This window comes from Oncorhynchus kisutch, linkage group LG2, assembly GCF_002021735.2.
Source record: "Oncorhynchus kisutch isolate 150728-3 linkage group LG2, Okis_V2, whole genome shotgun sequence".
In the NCBI taxonomy this organism is placed as follows: Eukaryota; Metazoa; Chordata; class Actinopteri; order Salmoniformes; family Salmonidae; genus Oncorhynchus; species Oncorhynchus kisutch.
In genome coordinates, this window is record NC_034175.2 from 43,019,271 (window position 1) to 43,047,028 (window position 27,758).

Genomic DNA, 27,758 nt, shown 5'->3' on the forward strand with positions numbered 1-27,758 from the left:
GTTTTTCTTTATTTGTACTATTTTCTACATTGTAGAATAATAGTGAAGACATCAAAACTATGAAACAGCACATGGAATTATGTAGTATTTGAGATTCTTCAAAGTTGCCTTGATGACAGCTTTCACACTCTTGGCATTCTCTCAACCAGCTTCACGAGGTAGCCACCTGGAAGGCATTTCAATTAACAGAGGTGCCTTGTTAATTTGTGGAATTTCTTTCCTTCTTAATACGTTTGAGACAATCGGTTGTGTTGTCACAAGGTTGGGGTGGTATACAGAAGATAGCCCTATTTGGTTAATGACCAAGTCCATAATATGGCAAGAACAGCTCAAATAAGCGAAGAGAAACAACAGTCCATCATTACTTTAAGACACGAAGGTCAGTCACTCTGGAAGTCCAGTTTATTCAAGTCCAATTGCGAAAACCATCAAGCGGTATGATGAAACTGGCTCTCATGAGTACCACCACATGAAAGGAAGACACAGAGTTACCTCTGCTGCAGATGATAAGTTAATTAGAATTACCAGCCTCAGAAATTGCAACCCAAAAAAATGCTTCACAGAGTAACAGACACATTTCAACATCAACTGTTCAGAGGAGACTGTGTGAATTAGGCCTTCATGGTTGAATAGCTGCAAATAAACCACTACTAAAGGACACCAATTAGGAGAAGAGACTTGCTTGGGCCAAGAAACACGAGCAATGGACATTAGACCGGTGGAAATCTGTCCTTTGGTCTGATGAGTCCCAATGTGAGATTTTTGGTTCCAACCGCCATGTCTTTGTGAGATGCGGAGTAGGTGAATGGATGATCTCTGCATGTGTGTTTCCCACCGTGAAGAATGGAGGTGATGGTGTGATAGTGTTGGAGTGCATTGCTGGTGACACTCTTTGTGATTTATTTAGAAATCAAGGCACACTTAACCAGCATGACTACCACAGCATTCTGCAGTGATACGCCATCTCATCTGGTTGCGCTTAGTGGGACTATCATTTGTTTAACACTTTTTCTGGTTAATACATGATTCCATATGTGTTATTTCATAGTTTTTATATCTTCACTATTATTCTACAACGTGGAAAATAGTAAAAATAAAGAAATACTCTGGGATGAGTTTGTGTGTCCAAACTTTTGACTGATACTGTATGTCATATAAAAAGCTGTGAGCACCTTGCAGCCAACTGTGCTTATGATCAGGTGCATTGCTGCATGTGATTATGATAAAACAATAATTGAATCCTTCAGCTGTGTACCAGTTCTATGAGTAAGATAGAAGAGGATTATGAAGTTGGAGGACACACACAAGCAATAGCATTATGAAAATAAAGTAAGGAATAATATTGTAGGCCTATGCTCTAAACACTGAGCTATTGTCTAATTTTGAAGACTCATTATTTTTTAAACAGCATTTTCCACTTTGTCGTTACTGTTGTGGTGTTTTTATTATACTGGCAAACACGTAAACTATTCAAATGAACGAGCAATTAGACTCGGCTTTCTCTGGTGTAAGTGTTTTGAAGAAGAAAAAAATGTGTTACTGAAGAAATACCCTTATATAACTGAAATGACTCCTTACAGGTCTTCCCTGTGGTCTCTGAAGAGAATATCTGGTAGATTTTTCTCAGGTGAGATTGATAAAGTTCCTTGTCTGTATAAAAAAATAAATGTATTACATTGCAATAAATGTATTTTGAAATAAAACATATGTATTTGTTGGTCTATCACATTTGGCCCTGTCTTCCACACTCATTTTAGTTACAGCCATAACCATCACCTGGTTTATTAGAGATTCTTTCAAAATGGAAGATTTTGACAAGAAACATGTCTTTATCATGGGCAGTGATAGCGGATTTGGAAATTTGGAGGCAAGTCGGCTTGACCGAAAGGGGTTTCATGTAATATCCCCATGTTTCACTGAGAAAGGTGGCTCGGATTTGAAGGCTGTGGCCTCTCCCAGACTGAACACAGTTCTGTTCAGGGGGTGGATAGGGTGCCAGTCAGAGGCAGGCACTGGGAGAGATAAAAACGAGATAGGGGTGGTTGACTACCTCGCAACCCTCTTAACTGACCCATAAATCTGCATATTTTCAAACCACTGTCACCCTGAGAGCTGCCGAGGAAACATCTAGAATACCTGCCATAATATGGACACAGTGATGACAAACTTTTGTTAGTCATCCGCTAAGTTTGTTCTGCATTACAGAAATGATATATGGGATTTTATTTAGATGCCTAATTGCAATATTCATGCTTTAATGTCAAGCTTTAATCTATTTCCTTCCAATTAACACTAAAACATATTGATTTATGGCTGTCCCAAGCTTTGAAATACTACTTCTATACATAGACCACATAACCCCTATAGAATGAAATACAGTATATGTGGTGCAAGATCCACAAGCATGCCATGTATTCTTTCACACATTTTCACAAGCAGATTAAATGGAATGGAAGATTTATTAAAGGTTTGCTGCATATACCCAGCTGGGATTATAGTAGATTTAAAATATCTGGTTAAAGATTAATTGCCATTTGACATTCCCAGAATTCAGCTAGCTATTGATGGGACACAGGTTTCACTAGGGGGCATCAATGTAGGATTACATGTACACTGAATAAAAATATAAATGGAACCATTTCAAAGATTTTACTGAGTTTTTATTTATTTATTTATTTATTTTACCTTTATTTAACCAGGTAGGCAAGTTGAGAACAAGTTCTCATTTACAATTGCGACCTGGCCAAGATAAAGCAAAGCAGTTCGACAGATAAAACGACACAGAGTTACACATGGAGTAAAAACAAACATACAGTCAATAATGCAGTATAAACAAGTCTATATACAATGTGAGCAAATGAGGTGAGAAGGGAGGTAAAGGCAAAAAAGGCCATGATGGCAAAGTAAATACAATATAGCAAGTAAAATACTGGAATGGTAGTTTTGCAATGGAAGAATGTGCAAAGTAGAAATAAAAAAATAATGGGGTGCAAAGGAGCAAAATAAATAAATAAATAAAAATTAAATACAGTTGGGAAAGAGGTAGTTGTTTGGGCTAAATTATAGGTGGGCTATGTACAGGTGCAGTAATCTGTGAGCTGCTCTGACAGTTGGTGCTTAAAGCTAGTGAGGGAGATAAGTGTTTCCAGTTTCAGAGATATTTGTAGTTCGTTCCAGTCATTGGCAGCAGAGAACTGGATGGAGAGGCGGCCAAAGAAAGAATTGGTTTTGGGGGTGACTAGAGAGATATACCTGCTGGAGCGTGTGCTACAGGTGGGAGATGCTATGGTTACAGTTCATATAAGGAAATCAGACAAAATAAATAGATTAGGCCCTAATCTATGGATTTCACATGACTCGGAATGCAGATATGCATCTGTTGGTCACAGATACCTTTAAAAAATAAAGTAGGGGCTTGGATCAGAAAACCAGTCAATATCTGGTGTGACCGCTATTTGCCTCGTGCAGTGCGGCATATCTCCTTCACAGAGTTCATCAGGTTGTTGATTGTGGCATGTGGAATGTTGTCCCACTCCTCTTCAATGGCTGTCCAGAGTTGCTGGATAACGGTGGGAACTGGAACACGCTGTCGTATGCAGGCCATGGAAGAACTGGGACATTTTCAACTTCCATGAATTGTGTACAGATCCTTGCAACATGGGGCCGTGCATTGTCATGCTGAAACATGAGGTGATGGCTGTGGATGAATGGCACGACAATGGGCCTAAGGACCTCATCAAGATATCTCTGTGCATTCAAATTGCCATTGATTAAATGCAATTGTGTTTGTTGTCTGTAGCTTATGCCTGCCCATACCATAACCCCACTGCCACCATGGTGAACTCTGTCCACATCAGCAAACCATGTGCCTGCACGATGCCATACATGCTATCTGCCCGGTGCAGTTGAAACTGGGATTCATCTGTGAAGAGCACACTTCTCCAGTGTGACAGTGGCCATCAAAGGTGACCATTTACCCACTGAAGTCAGTGGGTAAAGATGAGCTTCCCTGAGACGGTTTCTGACAGTTTGTGCAGAGATTCTTCATTTGTGCAAACCCACAGTTTTTTATCAGCTGTCCGGGTGGCTGGTCTCGGATAATCCTGCAGGTGAAGAAGCTGGATATGGAGGTCCTGGGCTGGCATGTTTACACATGGTATGCAGTTGTGAGGCCGGTTGATCGTACTGCCAAATTCTCTAAAATGAAGTTGGGGTAGATAAATGAACATCAAATCTGGCAACAGCTCTGGTGGACATTCCTGCAGTCAGCATGCCAATTGCACACTCCCTCAAAACTGCACATTTTAGAGTGGCCTTGTCCCCAGCACAAGGTGCCCTTGTGTAATAATTATGCTGTTTAATCAGCCACTGTGAGGTGGCTGGATTATTTTGGCAAAGAATAAATGCTCACTAACAGGGATGTAAACAATTGTGTGTACAGAATTGGAGAGAAATAAGCTTTTTGTACATATGGAACATTTGTGGGATCTTTTATTTCAGCTCATTAAACATGGGACCAACACTTTACATGTTGCATTTATATTTTTGAGTGGAAAATACTTTGTTTCTACATTTATTTTACTAAACAGTGGCAATGTACAGGGTTGTGTCGGTTACTACGTTTTTTTTTCAAGATGATTGACCAGAGCAATTTTGTGTAACCCATCGGGTTACAATAGTTAATATAGTTTTCGAAGGGATTGTCGGCTGGATAGGCTCTCTGCAAGGTTTTGTATGTCTTACCTATCATATGAGCATCATTTCCTGACTCAAATAGTATTCCCTCAAGGTTGCTCTAATGTCCAAAAGATTTCAAATCAAAATGTATTGATTTGAAACTTTTAACTATCATGTATTTGAAAATATCTTGGTCAGTCCAACATTGCTTTTTAATTCTGTCATGGAAATAAATCAACCCGGGCAGTGTACCTTTCCCCCACATATTTTTCTCTACCTCTCTGAGTCAGGTTTCTGGGGACTGATCAACAACGCTGGGAGGACCTCACCTATAGGCCCCAACTGAATGGATGCAGCTGGAGGACTTCAGGAAGGTTCTGAATGTGAATTTAATAGGTCTGATTGATGTGACCCTGAAGTTCCTCCCACTCTTAAAGAAGGCTCAAGGAAGCGTGGTCAATGTTGCCAGTATCCCCGGGGGAGGCTTTCCCTCAATGGAGGAGACTACTGTCTATCCAAGTATGGTGTGGAGGCCTTCTCTGACAGCCTTGGGTACTGTGACATTGTTTTACATTATATTAAACTCTGTAAACTACTGATTGATTTCAGAGCATTTTATTATGTAACTGTAACTGTGCAGTTAGAGATATACACTGAGTATACCAAACATTAGGAATACCTTCCTAATATGGAGTTGTCTCAAGGCTTAAACATCTTTAACCTGTCTCCTCCCCTTCATCTACACTGGTTGAAGTGGATTTAACAGGTGACATCAATAAGGGATCATAGCTTTCAACTGGATTCACCTGGTCAGTCCATGTCATGGAAAGAGCAGGAGTTCTTAATGTGTTGTACACTCAGTGGAGATTCTCACTGCAGAGTTATTCATAGATGTAAGCATGTATTAGCTACATAACAACTAAGCTGCCTGCTTTTATGTTCAGGCGGGATTCGCAGAATTCTGGTGTCAAAGTGGGGCTGGACCTTATGGAAGCAGACCACCAGAGACTGTGGAATCGTCTTCCCGAAGAGGTCAAGAACTCATATAGACCCAACGTCTTTGACGAATATGAGTAGATACTGTATACTGTATGTTTTTCAAATAGTTTAGTCATGTCATTACAAACGTACATGTCTGTCTGTCATCCATTTCCCGTAGTCTACAGTATATGACAGATGTAAAAGCTCATGATTTCTCCCTTTGTCTCCTGTTCAGACATCTCCAAAGTGACCAGTTGCATGCCCTTACAGCTCGCCACCCACAGACACGCTACTCACCTTTTGGGGATGCCAAGCTCAACTGGGTCCCCCTGTCCTACCTCCCTGCATTCATAGCAGACTTCGCCGTCGCTGTTCTACTTCCTGTCCCCAAAGGCGACAGAAAGATCCATGCAAACCAAGTGGGTGTTGCAAACACAAGCCAGTGGACTTTTTCCCTTTATCAAGCACATCTATGATATGTTTTAGATTGAATTACATGCATTAACTGCATTTCAGGGATGTTGATACTACATAGATGATCAATGGTGTATGTAGTGCAAATAGGGAATAATTCATGAATATTGATATTAAATCTTCCTGTGGTGCCTACAAAATACACTTTGTGTGTGTGTGTTAGAGGTTTTTATGCATTTGAGTTAGTTAATTGTCTCAAACAGACTTTTGGTTAATCACAATATATTTCAAGGTAAGAAAAAAAGAACGTTAAGATTGTGTTAAAAAACAAAAAATTTATTCATTTTACGTCTCAGCAGCATACATTTTGTCTCTCACTTTGCTATATAGAAAACCATCTGAGCATACAGTATTCAGAATGATCAGTGATACAGTTTTTATTCGTTCTTTGTCAAAATACAAAACAATCAACCCAAGAACACAGGATTTATAGCCCATGTTTAGAAAATGACAGTCAGATTCTTTGTTTAATGACCTGACCAAATTCTGTATCTCCAGATATGGATATTTTGCTATTGGACTTTACCAGCTCCAGAGAGTCACTGGATGTGTCCAAAATTATACATCTTCACACATTAAAATCATGGACATATTCAAGTATTGTTCCAAATGAATTTGAAAGAGGACATCATTATTCATACAATAAAAATAAAAAAACTAAAATATGATCATTTTCATTTAAATATGCAACAACAAAAAAGTCAGGGAACATTGTTTATCATTTTGATCTTAAATTACCATGTAAGTATGCTTAGCATACTATCCTTAGAGATATTTGGAATTTTCATAGTTTTCTTTTGACAGCATCCATAGATTTAGGAAAGCTATGGTAATAGCACAGGAATTGGATCCGTTTGTATTAGTTTACCTTTGTTTGTTTTTTATAAGCCCTGAAATGAGGTATATAAACATGCAAGATGAAATGCATACACATTCAGTTTTGACCAGTGGCAAAAAATAATGAATTATCCTTTAAAAACATTGTCCTAATTCACAATGCACTCCGCCTGTTCTTTGTTTTGTTTATGAAGCATTATGGATAAGATAATATCCTCTTGGCTGTTGGAAATAGATTATCAACAAAAATCGTACTGTTCAAATTTACAAATGTACAACATATTTAGAACATCTCTATCAGCAGTTTCAGTGCAAAGATATACATACAGTATATCACAATAAAAAAAAGAATCACGAAACAAGAATTGGCATAAGAAATATCAGAAGGCATAGTCGTGAACAGACCTCTTTTCTGTATGCTAAAGAAATGTTTGTCTAATTTCTTTTCAAAAATCAATCTTAGTTTTGTAGACAGGCTACGTATAAAAAGGGATTCTGTGCAAAGGAGAGTGTGTCTCTGATTCCAATCTGTGAGAAAGGGGGTCATACATCGTTGTCCTCTTTGACGAGGTTCGCTGTGTCTTGGAAAGTGTCCTCAGTTGGCGAGTAGGTGCTGGGACGATCCCTCTTCAGGCGTTTGGCGGTTGGGGCAAAGGGAGAGGGGTCAGTGGAGGAACTGTCCTCATTGCTTCCTACTGCTTTTTCATTCTGCATCTGAAAAAACAATAAGGGGATGACTAAGCAGAAAACAGGTCAACACAAACCCAACATCTGTTCACCTCTGAGGAGCAATCAGAAGCTAACCTCAAACAGTTAGGAGTACCTTCTCCACTGTAGAATAGCCATGTCTCAAAAAGGAACAGGTCCTGAGAGATATGAAGCATAGAGACAGTCACCTCCCAAATGCTCATTGGGAGTCAGTATTGGACTTACCTCTGAGTAGATAGGGTTTTCAAAAGTTAAGCTTGGCTTCAATTTCCTTCTGAAGGCACTCCACATTGACTCCTGTAAAAATAGGACACAATTGCTGTAAGTTCCAATATAATCCCTATCCTTTGCCTAATGATACAAGTACAGGAAGGGAGAGTCACCTGAACAGGCTTGGCTCTGGCTGTTGAACTGTCCACAGTGCTCACAATCTGCTCTGTATGGTTCTTCTCGATCTGCTCGCCGCTAACAGTAACCGTCACCTGTTTGGAGTAAAACAGTGCAGAACAACTAGTATTGGTTTAACAATGATGTCAATCCCACCTGCCCTAGGAATGTTCATGCAACAGTGTTGTCTTGCGCACCTGTGTGGCGTGGATGACAGCAGGATCACCAGACGATCCAGCTGCTCCAGGGGCATACAGATGGTTCTCAAACGTGATTGGCGGCCTCCCCGCTTCCACTGCGCAGTTCCCATCCTGAACGAGACGTACTGTTATTCATCATGTCCATCAAAATTGATTCGAACAGCATTGCTATCTATCACCTACATGTATTTCAAGCTCTTACTATGAAGTCAATGCCCTGCAATTTGTGCTTTACTTTATTAACTACAGAGCAAACCAACCCTGGCTGGGAATGTGTTGACTCTTAGTCTTGTTAATAATGTACAATATCAGAGGTCCAAAGGGCTAAGGTCAACCGGGGTCTCACAGGCCTAACAAAGGATTCAAATGCTGATGGTGCTGTCTGAAGGTGCAGTGACACCACTAAGTGCTAAACCGACACAACCCAGTGCTTACCAACTGCATGGCCCTGTCATTGAATGACACCCCGAGGGGTGGAGGTCCCAGATCCATTGTGACATTGTCACCCGAGCGAAACGTCACCCCATTGCCCGTGTCACCCGTTTTCACCAGACTGCTAAGGCTTGAAAAGAAAGACAGAAAAGAAAATGTCACAACAATGTGAGGCTCTCGTTTGAAACGTTACGACAGAGGCAAGCACAGATGTTTGAGAGCAGGTGAGCTGAGAACCTACCTGGGTAGATTGGGCATGGACGGCATTAAAGAGCCAGTTCGTTTGTAGTTGAGGAAAACCCCAACAGCCAACACTCCGATGATGATGATAATCACTATTAACAGTGCAGCAACTGCTGAAGACAAAGATGTCAGCAAGCAACAAGTTTATTCCAGAATATTTCTACTAATCGTTTGTAAAACATGTATCAGTAGTCCAAAACGAAAACAATTAGTCACTTATTGCTGGTAATGACCTATTACTTTGCTGACATACTGAAAATTGAAGTTAAAAGATTATGGTGTTGGGCTTTTTATTAGCTAGTGAACTTAGTAATCTTTTACTGGAAAGAAAAACAGCTTTAGTGTTTGCTGAGTCAAAACAAATCTCACGGTCCAATTATAATGACTTGTGAGACAACAGTATGACGAAAAAGAATGTTACTTGGCCCAGTCAATGTTGTGTAACTGCTTCATCATGAACCACCAATCAGAAATGTTGTATGAAGACTGGCACGTTGGACTGACATGTCTGGGATGAAATCTATATATAGACGTCCCCTTTTTACTGTACCTTCTCCTGCAGGGGCACCCCTGGACTTTCCCATCTCACAGTAAGTCCCTGCATAGCCATACTGACACCTGCAAAAGAAAAGACAAAAATCAAATGTTTCTTCATGGGGTGGAACGAAACACTCATATGGCTTGTGGCTGTGTTGTTCCATGTTATAATAATATGACAACGAATCTACTTCCTAAGACCAGCTGCTGAACTCACTTGCACTTGGGCAGGGCCCCTTCGTCAGTGTAGCAGGTCCCTCCGTTCATGCATCTGCATGCAGGGGGCATTAAGACTGGAGCCTCAATGGCTGCAGGAGTGAAAGCCACCACAACGTCACCACAACGTCACACAACAACGTCTGAGCAGCCATGCACGTCTAGAGTATGATTTCAATGATCAATGGTGCATGGTGGAGCGAGGCTGCATTCACATGTGATGGGATTTCCTTTATAGACCATACCTGCATTACATTCGTTGGAGTTGAAGCCCACCAGGGATGAGCCTTGGGGGCAGGTGCAGGTGTAGCCTCCAGGCCGGATCAGGCACAGGTGACTGCACACATCCTTACAGGGGTTGGGCACTGAGAGGGAAGAGGAGACCTGTAACTACTGTAACTACCGTATACTCACCAGACGGGAGAAAACTACAGAGTGTTTGTTTTAGACTTGACAAACTCTAACCTGAGCGGTTGTATCTGTGCTCCTGGTAGATGCGGACTTGAGTTAGCCAGGGGTTGATGGTCAGCACCTTCACTTTGTCCTCCTTCCCAAACTTATCAGCCTTCCAGACTTCACCCCGCTCCTTGGTTGTCCAGTACACATGGCCCTCAAATACATCCAGGCTGTAGGGATTACCAATATCTGAAGCAGAAAATGGCCATGCTTAATTAGCCACCATTTCAATAGATGTGTGGTCTGATTCAATCATTAACTATTAAGGGAGTTAATAAAGTAGTTATTATAAAGAATATATCACCAGCATGTTAGCAGCATCTATGGCTGCATCCCAAATGGCGATCTATTCCCTACATAATGCACTACTAGGGGCCTTGGTCAAAAGTAGTGCACTATATAGGGAATAGGGTCCAATTTGAGACGCAATCTAAGAAAGGTATCAGTGGGTTCTGACCTCCTGACATGATGGTCTTCCTCTCGGTGCCGTCCGGCTTCATGGACTCTATGATGTTCTCCTTGGAGTCACACCAGTAGATCCTGTCTCCATTCAGGTAGTCCAGAGTCAGTCCAGTGGGCCAGCCCAGATCCTCATCCAACAGAACCTGCCTGTGTTGCCCGTCCATCCAGGCAGACTCAATCCTGGGTCTCCTGCCCCAGTCTGTCCAGTACATGGTTCTGGGAAATGCACAGTCACATATGCTTAACAGAGTGTTTGTTAACAAATGTTGATCACTCCACAATGCTGTTATATCTGAGAGGATACACTATATTCGCTTATTATGAAGTGAGCACACACACACACACACACTCTCTCTCTCTTCTTCGGAACAAACAAAGAAGCCCACTATGCCACTGTAGTTGATCACTTCCGTACCCATGTGCTGGATTCAAAACAATAGCAGCTGGCTGGTCCAGGTCATTATGGATCAACCACTTCCTGTAGCGCCCATCTAGCTTTGCCACTTCAATTCGGTTGGTCCCTGCGTCAGTCCAGTAAATGTGACTGTGAAACCAAGATAAGCTGTTAGATTGAATGCAAAAATGTATTCTTAAAAGCAAAAATAGTAAGCAATAATGAAGGAGTTGTACCCTCCAATCCAGTCCACAGCGATACCATCAGGGTTGGCAACATATCTCAGGTTCAGATCCAACTCCTTCACTGGGTTATTGCCGTTGTCATTGAATGTGGTCATGTAGGCTCGCTTGATAGAGCCAAACTGAGAGCCTCGGCCCAGGACCGTCCAGTACACAATACCTGAGAGCACAATAGAGTCATATTCAGAGGTGTACATCATTGCAAAATGGTGTGCAACGTAAAAACAAAAATGTATTTCTTATTGGACAAGTTAGGTAAGTTAGGTAAGTTAGGTAGTCCCTCCCCGTTTTGGCCACTTTGCTTCTGTTTGGTTCCTCATGAAGTGGAGTAAAAATGATGTTTCTGCTGAAAACCTCCCCAGTCACTGTATCACTCTCAGAGTGCTCTTCACATGAGCCAAATGGCACTGACTAGTTAACTAGTTGAGGTGAAGGTCTTACTGAGTCCGATGCCCTCTGGATCCCACTGGTAGTCCAGAGCCTGGATGTGCTCGGCGTTGTCCACGTAGTCTGAATACTGCTCCGATGACAAGTCGAAGCGGCGAATTCTCACGTTGTCAGGCAGAAGCAGCACTGGTGAGTTTCCTGGAATGGAGAATGGTGAAATATGGTCCCATCCTTAAAGAGATACTTCGTAATTGTGGCAATGAGGCCCTTTGTCTACATCCCCAGAGTCAGATGAACTCATGGATACCATTTTTATGTCTCTGTGTCCAGTATGAAGTAAGTTAGAGGTAGTTTCGCAAGCCAATGACTGGAAGTCTATGGGTATCTGCTAGTATTGTCAAAATCCCAAAGTATCCTTTTAACATTCAGGCATTCTACTCCAGAGCACTAACAGATAGGAGGCAGAGGTCGCGTTCCAAATGGCACCCTCTTCCCTATACAGTACATTACTTTTGACCAGAGCGTAGCTGCACTACAAGGTGAATAGTGTGCCATTTGGAACGCAGCCAGAACGACTTGTCCAGCTAAGCTCTTACCCTCAGCAGCACACTCAATGCCGTGCTGCTCGCTGACTGAGCGGAAGCCCTGGGCACAGAAACACTCGTAGCTTCCCTTGGAGTTCTGACAGTCCTGTGGACATGTCCCGTAGACCTCACACTCGTTGACGTCTGTTCACAAAACACAACAGGAAAAACACAGAGAAAGCCAAAGGTTAATAATAGCACAAGCAGAGGAAATCATAAGAGGTTTTAAAAGAGTGTGACATTGGTACAGAGTGGTGTTTCCGCATTCAGCTTGTACTAATGCTTCCTGTACCTTCACAGGTGTTCCTGTCTGTCTGGCTGGGTTTGTATCCAGGCCTGCAGGAGCAGAGGAAGCCTCCGCCTGTCAGGTCTGTGCAATTGTGCTCACAGATGTTCTCACTGCAGTAGCGCCCACTGCCAACATCTGGGGAGAGCACATGTACATGTCACATTATGAGGGTTGACAGTTACTATCACTTCAGTATTATACAAACAGCCATGTAGCTTAGCATAAGATGACGGTTTATGATGATTGAGATGGAGAGGGAAGACTGTGGTTACTGAGTTGGGTGGGTTACTCACTGCAGCCCAGCTCGTCAGAATGGTCTCCACAGTCGTCATAGTCGTCACAGGCATACCTCAGAGGGATGCACTGGCCATTACTGCATTTGAACTGATCTGCTGAACAGGGCCCATGTGTCGGGGTCTGGCCTGTGACAAACACAACACATCATGTCAATAATTTCAGAGAGTGAAAGACATGGACAATCAGATGGACAATCAGACAAACAAATTCGTCCCAAATGGCACCCTATTCCCCATAAAGTGCACTACTTTTGACCAGAACCCTATGGCTCCTGGTCCAATGTAGTGCACAATAAAGGGAAAAGGGGTGCCATTTGGGATGTTACCTACATAATGTTCATACAATGATGGGCTATATGTATCCCATGGAGATGGGGCAATATATGACAGTATTGTAACTTGCGATTGTACTTACAGTGCTCCTCTTTTTCGTCAGTGCCGTCCCCACAGTCGTCCACCGAGTTGCAGAGCTCATGGCTGTAGATGCACCGGTTGTTGTCACAGCGGAAACGGAACGGCGGGTCACACGGGATGTCCACTAGGGAGACAAGACCAGGGCCCGTGTTTATCAAGCGTCTCAAAAGTGATCTTGGATCAGCTTTCCCTTTTAGATCATAACAAATCAGACTATTGAGGTCAAGGAGGACCTAATCCCAAATCAGCACTCCTACTCTGAGATGCTTGATAAATACGGCCCTACGTCATGGCCAGGCTCAATCTCAAGGTAAAATGTCTCATTGTTAAAGAAAAAGGATTCATTCAACAATGTAACTATTGAAGGAACAGTGTAGGCATGGAAGGGACATTGGCCTTACAGCAGAGATGGAGCTCCTCATCTGAGTGGTCTCCACAGTCGTTGTCTCCGTCACATTTCCAGTAGGGCTGCACACACACATGGTTCCTACACTCAAACAGGAACGGTGGGCAATACGTGCTATTGGGATAACGGGTTGCTGCAAATGAAAGAAATGGACCATTACAAATCAAATTCATGTTTGTAATTTTTAAACTTAAGATTGGGGGCTCCTGAGTGGTTTGGACGGTGTAGGCCGTTATAATAAGTAAGAATTTGTTCTTAACTGACTTGTCTAGTTAAATAAAAGTTCAATAAAAATGTTTGACAAATAAATTCAATAAATAACTGTAGAGGGTGCTGTAGTAACATAATAGTTCTGGACCTCTGAGGAGAAAGGAGACCAGTGAGTAAAATTGGTTGAAGATATGTAATGTTAACCGGTTTTGCCGTTGAAATGACGTCTTTTCAACAAGTTTTGCTCACTGGGAGTGTTGTACTTGACGTCAGCCCATCGACAAATCCATGATGACACATAACACTTACGACATGATGTCTCGTCAGTGAAGTCCAGGCAGTCGGCGTTGCCGTCACATTTGAACCGGTCGACGATGCAGTGGCCACTGCCACACTGGAAGTAGCCCGGGTGACAGGTCCGCAGCTCTGCAACACAGCCGTGCCAGCACACAACTCATCATTAATACTGTAGGTATTAATCAAATCAAATGTTATTTGTCACATGCGCCAAATCCAACAAGTATTTGGACTACACTGACCTTACCGAGAAATGCTTACTTTACATGCCCTTAACCAATAATGCAGTTCAAGAAATAGAGTTAAGAAAATATTTCCTAAATAAACTAAAGTAAAAAATGTAATAAAAAGTAACAATAAAATGACATAACAGGGGTACCGGTACCGAGTCAGTGTGCAGGGGTACAAGTTAGTTGAGGTCATTTGTACATGTTGGTAGGGGTAAAGTGACTATGCATAGATAATAAACAGCGAGTATCAGCAGTGTAAAAATCTTTTCAGCCTCCTAAGGGGGAAAAGCTGTTGTTGTGCCCTCTTCACAACTGGTTTGGTGTGTTTGGACCATGATAGTTTGTTGGTGATGTGGACACCAAGGAAAATTAAACTCTCGACCCACTCAACTACAGCCCAGTCGATGCCTGTTTGGCCCGTTTTTTCCTATAGTCCACGATCATCTCCTTTGTCTTGCTCACATTGAGGGAGAGGTTGTTGTCCTGGCACCACACTGCCAGGTCTCTGACCTCCTCCCTATAGGCTGTCTCATCGTTGTCGGTGATCAGGCCTACCACTGTTGTGTCATCAGCTAACTTAATGATGGAGTTGGAGTCGTGCTTGGCCACGCAGTCGTGGGTGGACATGGAGTACAGGAGGGGACTAAGCATGATGATACCATTTCAATTCAAATTCAATTTGTGAATTCAAATTCTATTTCTGTTGGCACTAATATCACTCCATACACTTCACTTATTTTCAGTCATGCCAAGTGCTGAGGTATCTCAGATTTGGATCTTGTGTTCACGACTACTGTAAATAAACATTGAAAAGTGACTTGAATTCACAATCTGACCAGAGGAAACCGGAAACAGAAGAAGTCAATTTATTTCGGTGGTCCTTTCTGTGTATCCTGTGCCTCAAAAAGGTGAAGTTTTACTGCTTCTTTCCTTGGTGCTGTATTCCATCACACATTAATAAGCAGAGCCAGCACCAAAACAAAGAGCCTCCACTCACCACAGTCCCTTTCATCTGAGTTGTCCTCACAGTCGTTGTCATGGTCACAGACCCAGCGATCGGGAATGCAGAGCAGATTGTCGCAGCGAAACTCGCTCTCCGAGCACACACGCGGGCCTGGGGGAACACAGAGAGGTGAACTACAGAATTAGCACTGCATAAGGGAAGACTTAATTCGTTGTCATTGCCACAGTCCAAACAAACACAATGTCGTCACAGATGACAGAGGGTATTACCATATTACTACATTATTCTGGGATTGTTTTATAATATTTCATTCAAAAACAGCCACTGCTTTGACAAATACCATAGTTCTAGTCCCTAAATTGGGTAATTGCAATAGCGCCGCTGAGCTATGACTTGTTTTCTGCATTAACAAACGATCTCGAAGCACCCAACCAATCATGCTGTCATTTTTCTGTGGTGAGTTCATGATGGAATTCACTGGAGGTGTTCTCTCGCCACACATTACCACCACAGTAACAAAGAACAAACGAGCAAATTTCATCATACAACACATTAGTCATTGTTCTTTGAAGCAGATACATTATCCTCATCAGCTGGCATGCTCTCAGACTTGTTTAAATTCTCCAGGGCAGAGGTGGCCGACTCCCTCACTCCCACCGACTGACATGCTGACAAGTTGTTTCTCTAGCAGCTGATAAGCCCGCCTCACATTAAACGGTTCCGAAAGACAGAAGTGTTAAGTCTTTTACAAGAGCACTTTGTTATCTGATAAAACAATAACATGTCCATTCTTTTCCATCAACACCTCTATTTCATATGGGTGACTCACGGTGTCTGCGCTACATTGGAATCCCCCACTAGAATCGCTTAGAAGACACTCAAAGCCATACCTACAAGTATCCAGCCTTTTGAATCATGTGAATTAGCCCATAACTGCTAAGGAGACACGTAGGGCCGGTTGCACCAGTTGAACTTAAAAAGGTTGGGCTTCAATGGATGAGGTAGAGTTACAACCTTGTTATGCCCAACTTGTACAACCGGCCCATGATGGCTCAGTGTAAAAGTGCAAATGCGAGGCAGCCAAGGGATCTAAGGTGAAGGTTGTTAATTAGATATAGTATTAGACAGTGGTGGTGGGTAGAGGTACTGAATAACTCACTGCAGGCACGCTCATCCGAGCCATCACCACAGTCGTTGTCCCCGTCACACCTCCAGCGCAGAGGGATACACTGGTGGTTGTCACAGCGGAAGTCCCCCAGAGGGTCACAGGTCACCTCCTCTGAAACCACAATAGGCACACACACAGTGACACAAGATAAGAAGCAAAAGACAACGCTCAAACCCATACATGCGCCTGCAGTGACACTTTCCCTCAAGTTCTTATCCTCCTTATCCTTAGTTCTTATCCTCCTTATCCTTAGTTCTTATCCTCCTTATCCTTAGTTCTTATCCTCCTTATCCTTAGTTCTTATCCTCCTTATCCTTAGTTCTTATCCTCCTTATCCTTAGTTCTTATCCTCCTTATCCTTAGTTCTTATCCTCCTTATCCTTAGTTCTTATCCTCCTTATCCTTAGTTATTAACCTCCTTATCCTTAGTCATTCCTTGAAATGTTTTATGCCCAAACATTGCATTCGTGCAAACACATGGCATGGTTTTAACCAGACACATATTAAGCAATAAAGATTAAGAGGTTGTCCATTAAGTTTGCTTTTGTAGTCCAGGACTGGGCTTCATAAAGTGTCCGGGAAACCGACCCTCAGTCATTTAGTTGATTTATCACTTCAAAATAAAAGCAACAGTCATTCCAGCATTACTTGTCCTCTTTGAGACCATTTCAAGACAGTGATTAAGTTCCAGCTACAACCAGTGCTACTAGAAGACACTGTCAGATTATTGAGAAATTCTTCAATACTGTGCATCACACTGTTTAATACAGTGTTGATGATATCTAGACCACAGAGCTTTGAACTGAGAGGTGCCATCTGGTAAAAAAAAAAAATGAAAGCAGAGCTGATCATGCAGAGGGGAGTGCGGCATGCCTGAATTGGGTGAGCTCTGAGCTATGCCAGGTCTATAGGAGAGGACATGAGAGGAGGAGGGCTCGGCTGAGCTGTCTCTACCACACAGTGCTGGTGGTTTGAAAGATAGTGGTGCTAGAGGGGAGATCCCTCCTATCCCTCCACCTGGCTCTGCCGCTGCATTCTCTAACACAGATTAGCGTGGATCTCCCCTCTAGCACGGGGATGGCACTAATGGAGTGAGGGCCTCTGATAAGAGATGGGAGGGTCATGGCTGGTGTGTGTGGATCGGTGCGCGGTACAAGGAGCACAGTGTGCACCTTGGCCCTGTACAACGGCACACACGCGCACGCAGGCACACGCAAACTCTATCACACACGCACAAACGCATACAAGCCATAACTCCAGAAAGTTCTCTCACGGGGAGCAGGCGGTGAGACCCTCTCCATCACTACCTCCCACTGTCACACGATGTAATGTTCTGCTAATAGCCCTTAATTCACTTCCAACACACACTGTTACCTCATACAGAAACGTTATTATTCAGCGCCGTGGGTTTGAACCATTTGTTGATTTATGTCTGAACGCTGATGTTTCAGTGGACTCACCGCAGTGCTCCTCATCACTGTTGTCCCTGCAGTCATTGTGGCCGTTGCACACAGACCACAGTGGCACACAGCGGTAGTTGGTCCTGCAGACAAACTGGGTGTGGTTGTCACAGCGATAAGACGGCCCCACTGTGAAAAGACCACGTCAAGGAAGTCAATAACAAAGCACAACATGCAGACAGACACTTCAGAGGAAGTCTTTCAATCGTATATCTGGTGGGAGAAAACAACTGTTAATTGTGATTTTCCACAGTTTAGAATGAACGGGTCTCAGTAGGCTCACTGTAGCAATCCCACTCAACCCCCTACAGTTGAGTGTGTGCTTTCACCACATGATTCTCTGTGTGATGTTGGGCGCGTCACTCACTGCACTCTTCCAGAGGCTCGTCAGAGTTGTCGCCACAGTCGTCGTCCACGTCACACTTCCAGTTCTGAGGGATGCAGCGGCCGTTACGGCACTTGAACTGACCGGGCAGGCAGGTCCTGCTGGAGCAGTGGGCGGGCTCCTCGTCAGAGCCGTCGCCACAGTCGTCATCCCCGTCACACTGCCACGCCTCGGGGATGCACCTCTTGTTGGCGCACTGCCACTGGTGGGTCTCGCACTGATGAGTGGCTGCACAGACCGTCAATTCAGTTTTAACCCTCCACTGAAGTACATTCACACACGGCTGCTATTTAACAACATCGATCACAAGGTTATGGGAAATCAACAGGTTAAAAACAGTGTAATCAAACAATTACAAAGAATGTTTCCTACGAGCTCAGTGTTCTCCGGAAACAAAAATGACAGTGCTAAATGCCACCCACCACACAGCACGGGATCTTCATCAGAGCCATCATGGCAGTCCTGGTTGCTGTTGCACAGGAAGTGGGGGCTGGTGCAGTTTCCATCGTTGCACTGAAACTGGCCCAGTGGGCAGTGGCGACTGGGGCAGGTGGAGGGCTCATCAGAGCCGTCTCTGCAGTCCCTCTGGCCGTCACACTTCCACCAGATGGGGATGCAGCTGTGGAGGGGAGGAAGGACAATACTGTTCAGGACTCACCAATGCCTCAATTATAGCACAGGACATGTGATACGAAGCGAACAAGTGCATAGTAGTACAACTCTTAAGGTGAACTCCCACTCACCGCTCATTATCCGCACATCTGTACTGGGTGCTGGTGCACGTGGGCAGGCAGCGAGCCACGCCCCCCAGCTGTACATTCTGGAAGTGGTCGGGGCATTCACAGGTGTGACCCCGCCCCCCGTCACGGAGCAGACACAGGTGGGAGCAGCCTCCATTGTTCACTGCACATGGGTTGTTCACTGGGGAGAGAGGGGGTCAGAGAATCAGCGCAATCACATTCAGTACATCTGAGCAAACACAGGCACGGCATTGTCTTTAACGTAAACACTTGAATGGACCTAACGGGCAGGAAGCTTCAGGATAAGGAAGTGATAGCAACCCTGAGTGTTGAGGAAGGTATGTTGATACAGGAGAAGAGGATACTCAGATTACTGTCTCCTAGACTGAGACTGACCTATGGGCTGCCTATAGGGATGGCACACGTGGATGTCGAAGGGTCTGTGTGTGGTGTTGGCAAGAGATTGGCGGCCGGATCCGTCGTATTTGTTGCCTTTCTCCACTGTGTGGGTGTTCCAGTCAGTCCAGTACACGGTCTCCTCAAACACAGTCAGAGCAAATGGGTGGGACAGTGTCCCATCATACACAGTGTGTCTGTGATGTCCCTCCAGGTCTGAGAACCTGAGGAGAAGAGGAAGAGTAGGATTACAGGAGGCATTTAGGAAACAAAGCAAGACTCTATGGCAATTAGAAGCACGGTCTTACTCAATGTAGTTGAGATGTGCATCTGACCAGTAGAGCTTGTCATTGCTGTAGTCAATGGTGACCCCATTGGGCCACTCGATCTTAGTGGTGATGATGGCTGTCTTGTTGGTACCGTCCATTCCAACACGACCTATGAAGGCTTTGTCACCCCAATCCGTCCAGTAGACATATCTGACAGGGACCAAATCAGTTTAGGTTACTAAAGACCTCTTTTATCGAATGAACCAAGAATCAATCACACCACTTTTTCTCTGTATAATGATTAATGGGGCAGATTTACTCACCCATATTTTGGATGCAGAACGAGCGCCCTGGGGTTTTCAAAGCAGTAGGTATTATTGGCATCCACACAGTGCTCAGCCAGTTTCTTAGCAAAGCGCCCGTCCAGTTCGGACACTTTGAGACAGTCCAGGAAGCTGTCCAGCCAGTAGAGTTTCCTGCCCACCCAGTCGACCGCCAGGCCCTCCCCATAGTGCACCCCGTTCACCACCACTTCCCTGTTACTGCCGTTATAGAACATTCGCTCAATCACCCTGCGGCCCACGTCAATCCAATAGAGCCTCCTGTCCAAGCGGTCAAAGTCCATGGCCACCACGCTGGTCAGGCCCTGCAGGATGAGGGAGTAGGCCTCTCCGTCCGTGGACAGGTTACGAAGATAATAGCGGTTACTAAAGATGAGGTAGGGTGTGATGTGGCTGTTCTGACGACAGCTGCGGCCATCCGGTTCCCGTAGGAAGCCGGGGGCACATTTACACATGTAGGAACCCACGGTGTTCTCACACACCTGACTACACACAATGGGCGTCTCCGCACACTCGTTGACGTCGTCGCAGGTCTTGTTGTCGGACATGAGGCGGTAGCCGGGGCGACAGGTGCAGATGAAACTGGTGGGCGTGTCAGTGCAGTTGTGGTCGCAGTGGTGCATGGAGGGGTTGGTGCATTCATTTATACCTGCATCCAGGACAAGACAGAACAGGCTTTAGAGGAGATTGACTATAAATTCAACACCACACTGCTCTGTTGTGATACTAAATACTTTATTGGCCTTGTATTTATATTTAAATTAATTTGTTTTACTGCTTTTAAGATATCATGCACTCACCACAGCCCTTCTCGTCACTGTTGTCTGAGCAGTCGTCGGTCCGGTCACACACGTTAAAGAGAGGGACACAGTGTCCGTTGTCACACCTGAACTGCCCGGGGGGGCACGTGGGCGGTGGCGTGCGGCACAGGTGGTCTAGTTCATCCGACTCGTCCCCGCAGTCGTTGTCCCCGTCACAGATGAAGCTGTGTGACACACAGCGTCCGTTTTGACAGGTGAACTGTTGCTGCTGACACGGCTGGTAGGTGCAGCCCTGCTCGTCACTGCTGTCACCGCAGTCATTCCTCCGGTCACACCTGCCACCAAACACATCAGTCACTCAGTGTGCTTCCCTGTACACCAGGTGGTGCTGCTGTCCAGTCCCAAAATGTACGCCGTTGTCTCAGCCTCTACAAAGCAATGATGCATTCAAGAGGAAATCTGAAACATGTCATATTTATGTCAGAGTCTGTCAAACCTGTAGGAGCTGCGTATGCAGAGGCCGTTACTGCAGGTGAACTCGTTGACGCCACACGATCTGCGCGTGCAGTTCTGATGCTCGTCCAACCCGTCAGCACAGTCTGCATCGCCGTCACACACCCAATCACGAGAGATGCACTTCCTCTGCGGCCCTTGGTTGTTCACACAGGTAAACTCCAAGGCGGAGCATGTGCGGTCAGCTAAAAAAAAACAGAGGGGCAGGAAAATGACACCAAATTAGAGAAGTTACGTGATGACGAAGACTCCGAGACTGGACCTAACATTTCTCGCGTTCCAAACATTCCTAAGTGTATTTCAGGACCTCTAGCCGTGACTTCGGTTTCCTATCCATCTAATGTGATTGAGCCCCATTGTTTGAAGTGAGACTCCTGCTGAGGCCCGTGGTGCGCTGAAGCCATGCGCTCCAGGCTCCTTATTGTCAGAGCCCACATTCGAGAGGAATGACATAAGAGTCTAGATCCACCCTGAGCCAGGATTCTGAGACAGGCACAAAGTAACGAGTGACGCAGGGGAAAATCAGGAATGTGAGCTCCTTGGAGACATTCAACAGGAGCCGGTATCCACCCCCACACCCCCAGCATGCATCCTGATCCATCAGTGTCTGACGGAGAGGAGGAATACACTAGTGCGAGGTGCGCGGGTCAGCTGTTTGTTCGCCCGCCATTGCGTCAACTTAGTCAACTTATCTATACTTAGATACATGCAGCTGCTCTTCTGTCATTATATGTTGCCCTAGAAGACTAAATTCACCCTTGCTCACCAGAATAATGTCATAAATTGATATAATACATTTTTCAATCTAATTGACTTCTGTTAAGCTCTCTGTCATCTTTACAAAGACGTTAATGGACCGGGGAGAACTTGCAGAATGTCCAAATGACATCAGTGTGACCGGTTGTAAGGAAATATAAAGCTGTGAAAACAGACCCAACATGATTCTGATAAGATTTCAGTTCGGCTTGGATGCATATCTTGTGCGCTTGAAATACGATCCGCTTTTATGATGCCGATAAAGATAGCACCTTAATATTAAGTCTATATGAAAGGTTATAGACCTACGTTTTGTGACTGTTGAATATGTACAGCGCCTTACAATCGTCACACATGACGGCACCGCCACCATCCTCTTTTACCACGTCGCCAAATCTTCCCCAAACATTACTTTTCTGGCCCTCCCTTCTCTTTATTTTCAACTCTCCATTTCGCAGCTTTTCTCTTATTGAATTATTCTCTGACATTGTTCCTTTTGCCTCCGTGGATGACGTTAAAGCATTTGGCGTTAAGGCCCTGTAGGCCCTAAAGCTTAGGCCTACTCACTAATGCCAGATAGAAAAACCTTAATGCAGCCCATAGATATAAACTGCACGAGAATGATACATCTATGGATTATTTAGTTTTTTTAAAGCTATTGTTTTCTCTTTATTCAACCCGCTCGCCACCCACCCGCCCTTCAGCCACACAACATTTAATGACCCTTAATCCGCCCACCCCGCGTATATAACCGCGGTGGACTGCAGGTTATAAATCAACCCGCGCATCACTAAAATACACTCACCACAGTTGTGTCTCTGGTCCTCATCACTCATGTCTCCGCAGTCATTGTCCCCATCGCAGATCCAGGAAGAGGTGATGCACCTGCCGCCATCACAGCGGAACTGGTCGGCGTTGCAGGTTCTCACCGGGGTGGCTGGAGAGGATCAAAGGTCATAGAGATCAATACAAACCGTGCATGAATGGATTAGAACTAGAATATTATTGTGCTTAATACAAATATAAGTCGGTTACTTAAAACACCCAGTAAATGTCTTAACTGATGTCAACTAGTAAAGACAGGTCATGCATATCTGAACCCGAAATGAAACAGGTGAAGCTATCAAAGTAGTCACGGCATCTCCTCCACATTCCAATCTATGGTGATCGATAGAAACACAAGATAAAGGGAGGTTGTGTAATTACCCTGGGACAGAAGGAAGAGGAGAGAGGAAAGAGGAGAGGAAGGTGGAGAGGCTGTGTTGGTCAGAGGAGACTGGTGGGCGTCAGTAGGGAGGAATGTGCCAGACAATGGGAGGCCTGACTGACTGACTGACCACACCACTGTCAAAGGCACACACTACGGACACATCAGCAACAGCACAAGCATGCGCACACACACGCCAACGCACGCACGCCAACGCACGCCCACGCACGCCCACGCACGCCAACGCACAGTATGGTGAGGGAAGGAGAGCTGTGATACTTACTGCAGGAGGAGGGCTCATCAGAGCCGTCAGCACAGTCTGTACCCCCATCACAGTACCACTGGGCTGGGATACAGCGGCCATTGGAGCAGTGGAACTCATTCTGGGCACACGTGGAAGTGGCTGGATGCGGGAAAAAGACATTTAGGGGTCACTCTCCTCTCAAACCCCATTTAGAAAGCATATGAAATGGCACCATATTCCCTATATTATGCACTTACATTTTACTTTTGACATTTTAGTCATTTAGCTGACGCTCTTATCCAGTGCACACATTTTCACACTTCCTTTGACACACCCTAACTGTACAGATCAGGCCTGGGGGACTCACCGCAGTGTACAGGGCTCTCATCACTCATGTCCCCACAGTCATTGTCCCCGTCACACAGGTAGGAGCGGGGGATGCAGATGTTGGTGGATGCACACTTGGTGTGTTCTGGCGGACATGTTCGCTCCGCTGAGATACATGACAAGAAGAGGATTGGTGTTATGATATCGTGTCACACAGCAAAATCAATTATTTCACCACACTTGAAACGTCTCCAATTTTTATGGACTGATATTTGAACTTTCGATCTACTGTGTAGACTTACGGCAGTTTTGTTCGTCTGAAGTGCCATTGTCAAAGCAGTTGTTGATGCCGTTGCAGACGTAGTCCTTAGCGATGCAGCGTCCGTTGTTGCAGGGGAACTCAGTGTTGGGGTCGCACGACCTGAACAGGCAGGTTACCTCATCACTGTTGTCGCCGCAGTCGTTGTAGTGGTCACAGCGGTAGTGGTAGGGCACACAGCGACCGTTCCCACATGTGAACACAGTGGGCTCGCAAGTGTGGAAGGCTGCCAATCGAATAACCAAAAACACCATAATCAGAGATCTAGCCAATGGACAGGGAGACAAGGGGCTGTAGGTCTCAAGCATCTTAGAGTAAAAGTGCTGATTTAAGATCAGCGTTGCCTTTTAGATCACAACGAATCAGATTACATGGACAGGGGGAACCTGATCTTAGATCAGTACTACTCTGAGACGATTGATACATACGGGCCCAGGTGAAGATGAGCAGGTGTACAAGATGGAGATTTACCTGACAAGGCAATAAATGCTGCTGCCATTTGAACTTGGACTGCATGCAAGATATAAGATAAGTACATGAATGTATTCGTTTAGGATGGGGTTAGTAGAAGAAGACAAGCATCACTAAATAGCTACATTAGATTAGTGATTTGCAAGCATACACACCAAAAGGTTGGAAATCATTCTTGGATCCTGAAAAATAGTTGTGGCAGGTAGAAACAGAAATCTGGTTAGAGGCAGCATTTTAGAGACGGTTAAGAGAAGGACAGAACAGGTATAGGGATAAATCCATCAGTCAGCTGTAATCACAATCACATTCAAGACAAATCAATAAAGATATTAAAGGAAGATATTTCTAGATAGACAAGACAAACAACATTCAACAAAACAGGCATGACGTGGGGCCACTAAGCACCATACCACAGACTCTCTCTAGCTCGTCGCTTCCGTCCCCACAGTCATTGTCATTGTCACACTTCCACTGAGCACGGATACAGCGTCCATTCATACAGGTGAACTGGTCTGCCTGGCAGCGGGTCCCGTTGTCAGGGATACAGTGCTTGTTGTCGGCCAGGTACCACCGACCCTCTGAGGGACACTGACACTCAGCACCCTGGGGCCCTGAGGAGAGGGGCAGGGGGACAGGCATCAGACGGATGAGATGGTATGACAGACAGGCGTAACACAGCCCAACTCACATCATCCCAAAACAACATCAAAACGATACGATGCTAGAGAAAATTTAATTTTCAAAGGAAGCTTGGTCCAACCCCCACATTTAGCTACAAAGCTACAGCCTTCTATTCAATCAGGAAACTTGAGGGCTAACTGCTAGTACCTGGGGTACAGATGTGACTGCAGCCTCCGTTGAACTGTTGACAAGGGCTGTTACACTGTTGCTGCTTGTTGCTGGCCAGCACATGGACATCCATGGGCCTGGATGGGAGGTTCTGGGTCATCACCCTCTGGTCAGACCCATCGTGCTTGTTAGCCCGGTAGATACTGCGTGTGTTCCAGTCAGTCCAGTAGATGTACTGGCCATACATGGTCATGGCGAATGGGTAAATGGCTGTGCTGACGATGACCTCCCGATTGGCCCCAGCGAGCGAGCAGCGCTCAATCTTCTGTCTGATAACCAAAACCAGCATATATCATTATCATCAATACAATCTGACAATGATTGATTTGTGAGAAGATTGTAGAATTATTATAAGAGGGTCTTACAGGCTGGCATCTGCCCAGTACAGTCTCTGCTCTTCATAGTCCAGGGTTAGTCCATTGGGCCACACAAGACTGCTGTTTACAATCTCTGTCCTGAAGTTCCCTCCCAAAGTAGCACGTTCAATCTTTGCATTGGTCCCCCAGTCTGTCCAGTACATATACCTGTATAACATGGAAATAGAATAGATTCCCCATGTTTTTTTAAATCAATGACGGTACAGTGTACATTCAAAGCATGCTGAATATCTATTGAAGATACTGAGTGAGAGCTCTTGTTATCATTACAGAAGGAGTGAAACGGTATCAGCATTCTTGGCATTTCTGGCCAGTCTTACCCCCTGCAGGGATCCAGCATGATGGCTCTAGGTCGGGGCACACGGGCGATAACGGATCTCTGCGTCCCGTCCAATGCCATGGAGCTGATAGTCTGGTTGATGTAGTCACTGTAGTAAATCCTTTTGTTGATCCAGTCATAGGCAATACCATCAGGAGCTCCTAGATCTGCATGGACACAAAACACACCACGTAGAAAAGTATTGCAATAAGCAAATAGCCCAAAAAAGCTGGAACCAGATGATTACAGTATGATGTTGCAATGTAATGGAACAAATCCAGTTGTTATGTGTCTTACCAGAAGCCACCACTACTGGAGGCGAGGTGGGAGAGGACAGACTGATGTAGCTAATCTTGCTGCTCCCAGCCCCTGAGCTCTGGGTGAAGTAGATCCTATTGTCTGTGCGGTCAAAGTCCAGGGCCACGGACGTGCGGGGCACGTTGACCACAGGGAAGGGCAGTGCGTGGTCATCCGGGTCCAGACGCAGACTCCGCACCGTGCTCTCTGTCGTATAGATGAGGTAATCATCCCGCGACACCACACAGCCCGCGTTGTCCGCCCCCAGGTTCCCAAAGGCACAGCCACACTTCTTGCTCTGGCTCCCGGGGAGGGCGAAGCAGAAGTGGGCACAGCCCCCGTTGGTCTGCAGGCAGGGGTTGTTGTTGAGCTGCTGGGCCGAGCTGGGCTGGGTGCGCTGGTCGTAGATGGTCACGTCTCTCAGCATGTTGATGTTGTCTCTGATGACTGTAGGCTGCTCTGTACTGCCAGGCTCCTTACTGGCCTGGAACACCTTCTTCAAGTTCCTGTCCACCCAGATGATGCTAGTCTCAAACACAGTGATGCCATAGGGAGTCGGGTAGCGGCTCCCGTACCGGACTATCTCTGTCTCTCCCCCCTGAGGGTTGACCCGGGCTATCATATCCAAAGAGTCATCCACCCAGTAGACATATCCAGTCTGGTAGTCCAGAGCTAGACCTCGCGGGGTTATAATCCCAGACGACACCAGCACAGTGCGGTTGGTCCCGTCCAGCAGAGCTCGCTCAATCTTGGGGTTCTGTCCGTAATCTGCCCAGAACAGGTATCTGTTTTTAGGGTCCACCACGATGTGGCGTGGCATGTCCACTTGAGTCTTCAACAGCACACGTCGGAAAGTTGTGTTTAAGCGCAGAACCTCCACATAGGTCTCCGTCAGGAAAGCATTCGTGAAATAAAGGTTCCCTGAAAAGCACAGCCAAGTTGATATATATAAGTAAAAGGGCAATGGAGATTAGATTATCTAGGAAGAGCCTCCGGTAATGCAGATCGTATTGAGTGGTTGTGTAAGGACAGAGTAAGTCCGCTAATTTGAATAGTCACCTGGGGCTGGTTTCCTAGACCCAGATTAAGCCTATTCCTGGACTACATTGCACTTTCAATGAGAGATTTTCGATTTTAGTCCAGAAATGTAATCTGTGTCTGGGAAATCAGCCTCGGATTAGTGTACCCATAAACTGAATAATTATTGGCCACACTTCCAAGATCTGCAGCACTCTC

General features: G+C 45.1%; 1 protein-coding gene and 1 pseudogene across 3 annotated transcripts in view; one reads left to right on the forward strand and one right to left on the reverse strand.

Annotated features, from left to right (window-relative positions):
* Window positions 1-4,534: 4,534 nt before the first annotated feature.
* On the forward strand, window positions 4,535-6,017 carry LOC109866479 (short-chain dehydrogenase/reductase family 9C member 7-like; annotated as a pseudogene).
* Window positions 6,018-6,387: 370 nt separating this feature from the next.
* Window positions 6,388-27,758, reverse strand: part of LOC109866451 (low-density lipoprotein receptor-related protein 2) — a 57,098-nt gene continuing 35,727 nt past the window's right edge. For 2 of the 3 annotated variants that reach the window (XM_020455133.2, XM_031794848.1), the window contains 40 exons: window positions 26,523-27,443; window positions 26,227-26,392; window positions 25,895-26,053; window positions 25,509-25,798; window positions 25,091-25,291; window positions 24,193-24,435; window positions 23,931-24,056; window positions 23,603-23,722; window positions 22,918-23,049; window positions 21,340-21,541; window positions 20,883-21,178; window positions 20,065-20,731; window positions 19,781-19,951; window positions 19,473-19,696; window positions 19,080-19,257; window positions 18,759-18,955; window positions 18,319-18,564; window positions 17,952-18,080; window positions 16,483-16,602; window positions 15,357-15,473; window positions 14,142-14,258; window positions 13,618-13,755; window positions 13,218-13,340; window positions 12,800-12,928; window positions 12,510-12,641; window positions 12,230-12,361; window positions 11,688-11,831; window positions 11,241-11,406; window positions 11,026-11,154; window positions 10,606-10,826; window positions 10,158-10,337; window positions 9,938-10,057; window positions 9,694-9,784; window positions 9,490-9,557; window positions 8,938-9,052; window positions 8,700-8,826; window positions 8,262-8,375; window positions 8,061-8,159; window positions 7,903-7,974; window positions 6,388-7,683 (listed from right to left, as the gene is read on the reverse strand). In XM_020455133.2, coding sequence (XP_020310722.2) covers window positions 7,513-7,683; window positions 7,903-7,974; window positions 8,061-8,159; window positions 8,262-8,375; window positions 8,700-8,826; window positions 8,938-9,052; window positions 9,490-9,557; window positions 9,694-9,784; window positions 9,938-10,057; window positions 10,158-10,337; window positions 10,606-10,826; window positions 11,026-11,154; window positions 11,241-11,406; window positions 11,688-11,831; window positions 12,230-12,361; window positions 12,510-12,641; window positions 12,800-12,928; window positions 13,218-13,340; window positions 13,618-13,755; window positions 14,142-14,258; window positions 15,357-15,473; window positions 16,483-16,602; window positions 17,952-18,080; window positions 18,319-18,564; window positions 18,759-18,955; window positions 19,080-19,257; window positions 19,473-19,696; window positions 19,781-19,951; window positions 20,065-20,731; window positions 20,883-21,178; window positions 21,340-21,541; window positions 22,918-23,049; window positions 23,603-23,722; window positions 23,931-24,056; window positions 24,193-24,435; window positions 25,091-25,291; window positions 25,509-25,798; window positions 25,895-26,053; window positions 26,227-26,392; window positions 26,523-27,443 — 7,493 coding nt within the window. In that variant the 3' untranslated portion in view covers window positions 6,388-7,512. The remainder of the gene's footprint in view (window positions 7,684-7,902; window positions 7,975-8,060; window positions 8,160-8,261; window positions 8,376-8,699; window positions 8,827-8,937; window positions 9,053-9,489; window positions 9,558-9,693; window positions 9,785-9,937; window positions 10,058-10,157; window positions 10,338-10,605; window positions 10,827-11,025; window positions 11,155-11,240; window positions 11,407-11,687; window positions 11,832-12,229; window positions 12,362-12,509; window positions 12,642-12,799; window positions 12,929-13,217; window positions 13,341-13,617; window positions 13,756-14,141; window positions 14,259-15,356; window positions 15,474-16,482; window positions 16,603-17,951; window positions 18,081-18,318; window positions 18,565-18,758; window positions 18,956-19,079; window positions 19,258-19,472; window positions 19,697-19,780; window positions 19,952-20,064; window positions 20,732-20,882; window positions 21,179-21,339; window positions 21,542-22,917; window positions 23,050-23,602; window positions 23,723-23,930; window positions 24,057-24,192; window positions 24,436-25,090; window positions 25,292-25,508; window positions 25,799-25,894; window positions 26,054-26,226; window positions 26,393-26,522; window positions 27,444-27,758) is intronic. The other variant, XM_031794858.1, reaches the window with a different exon arrangement.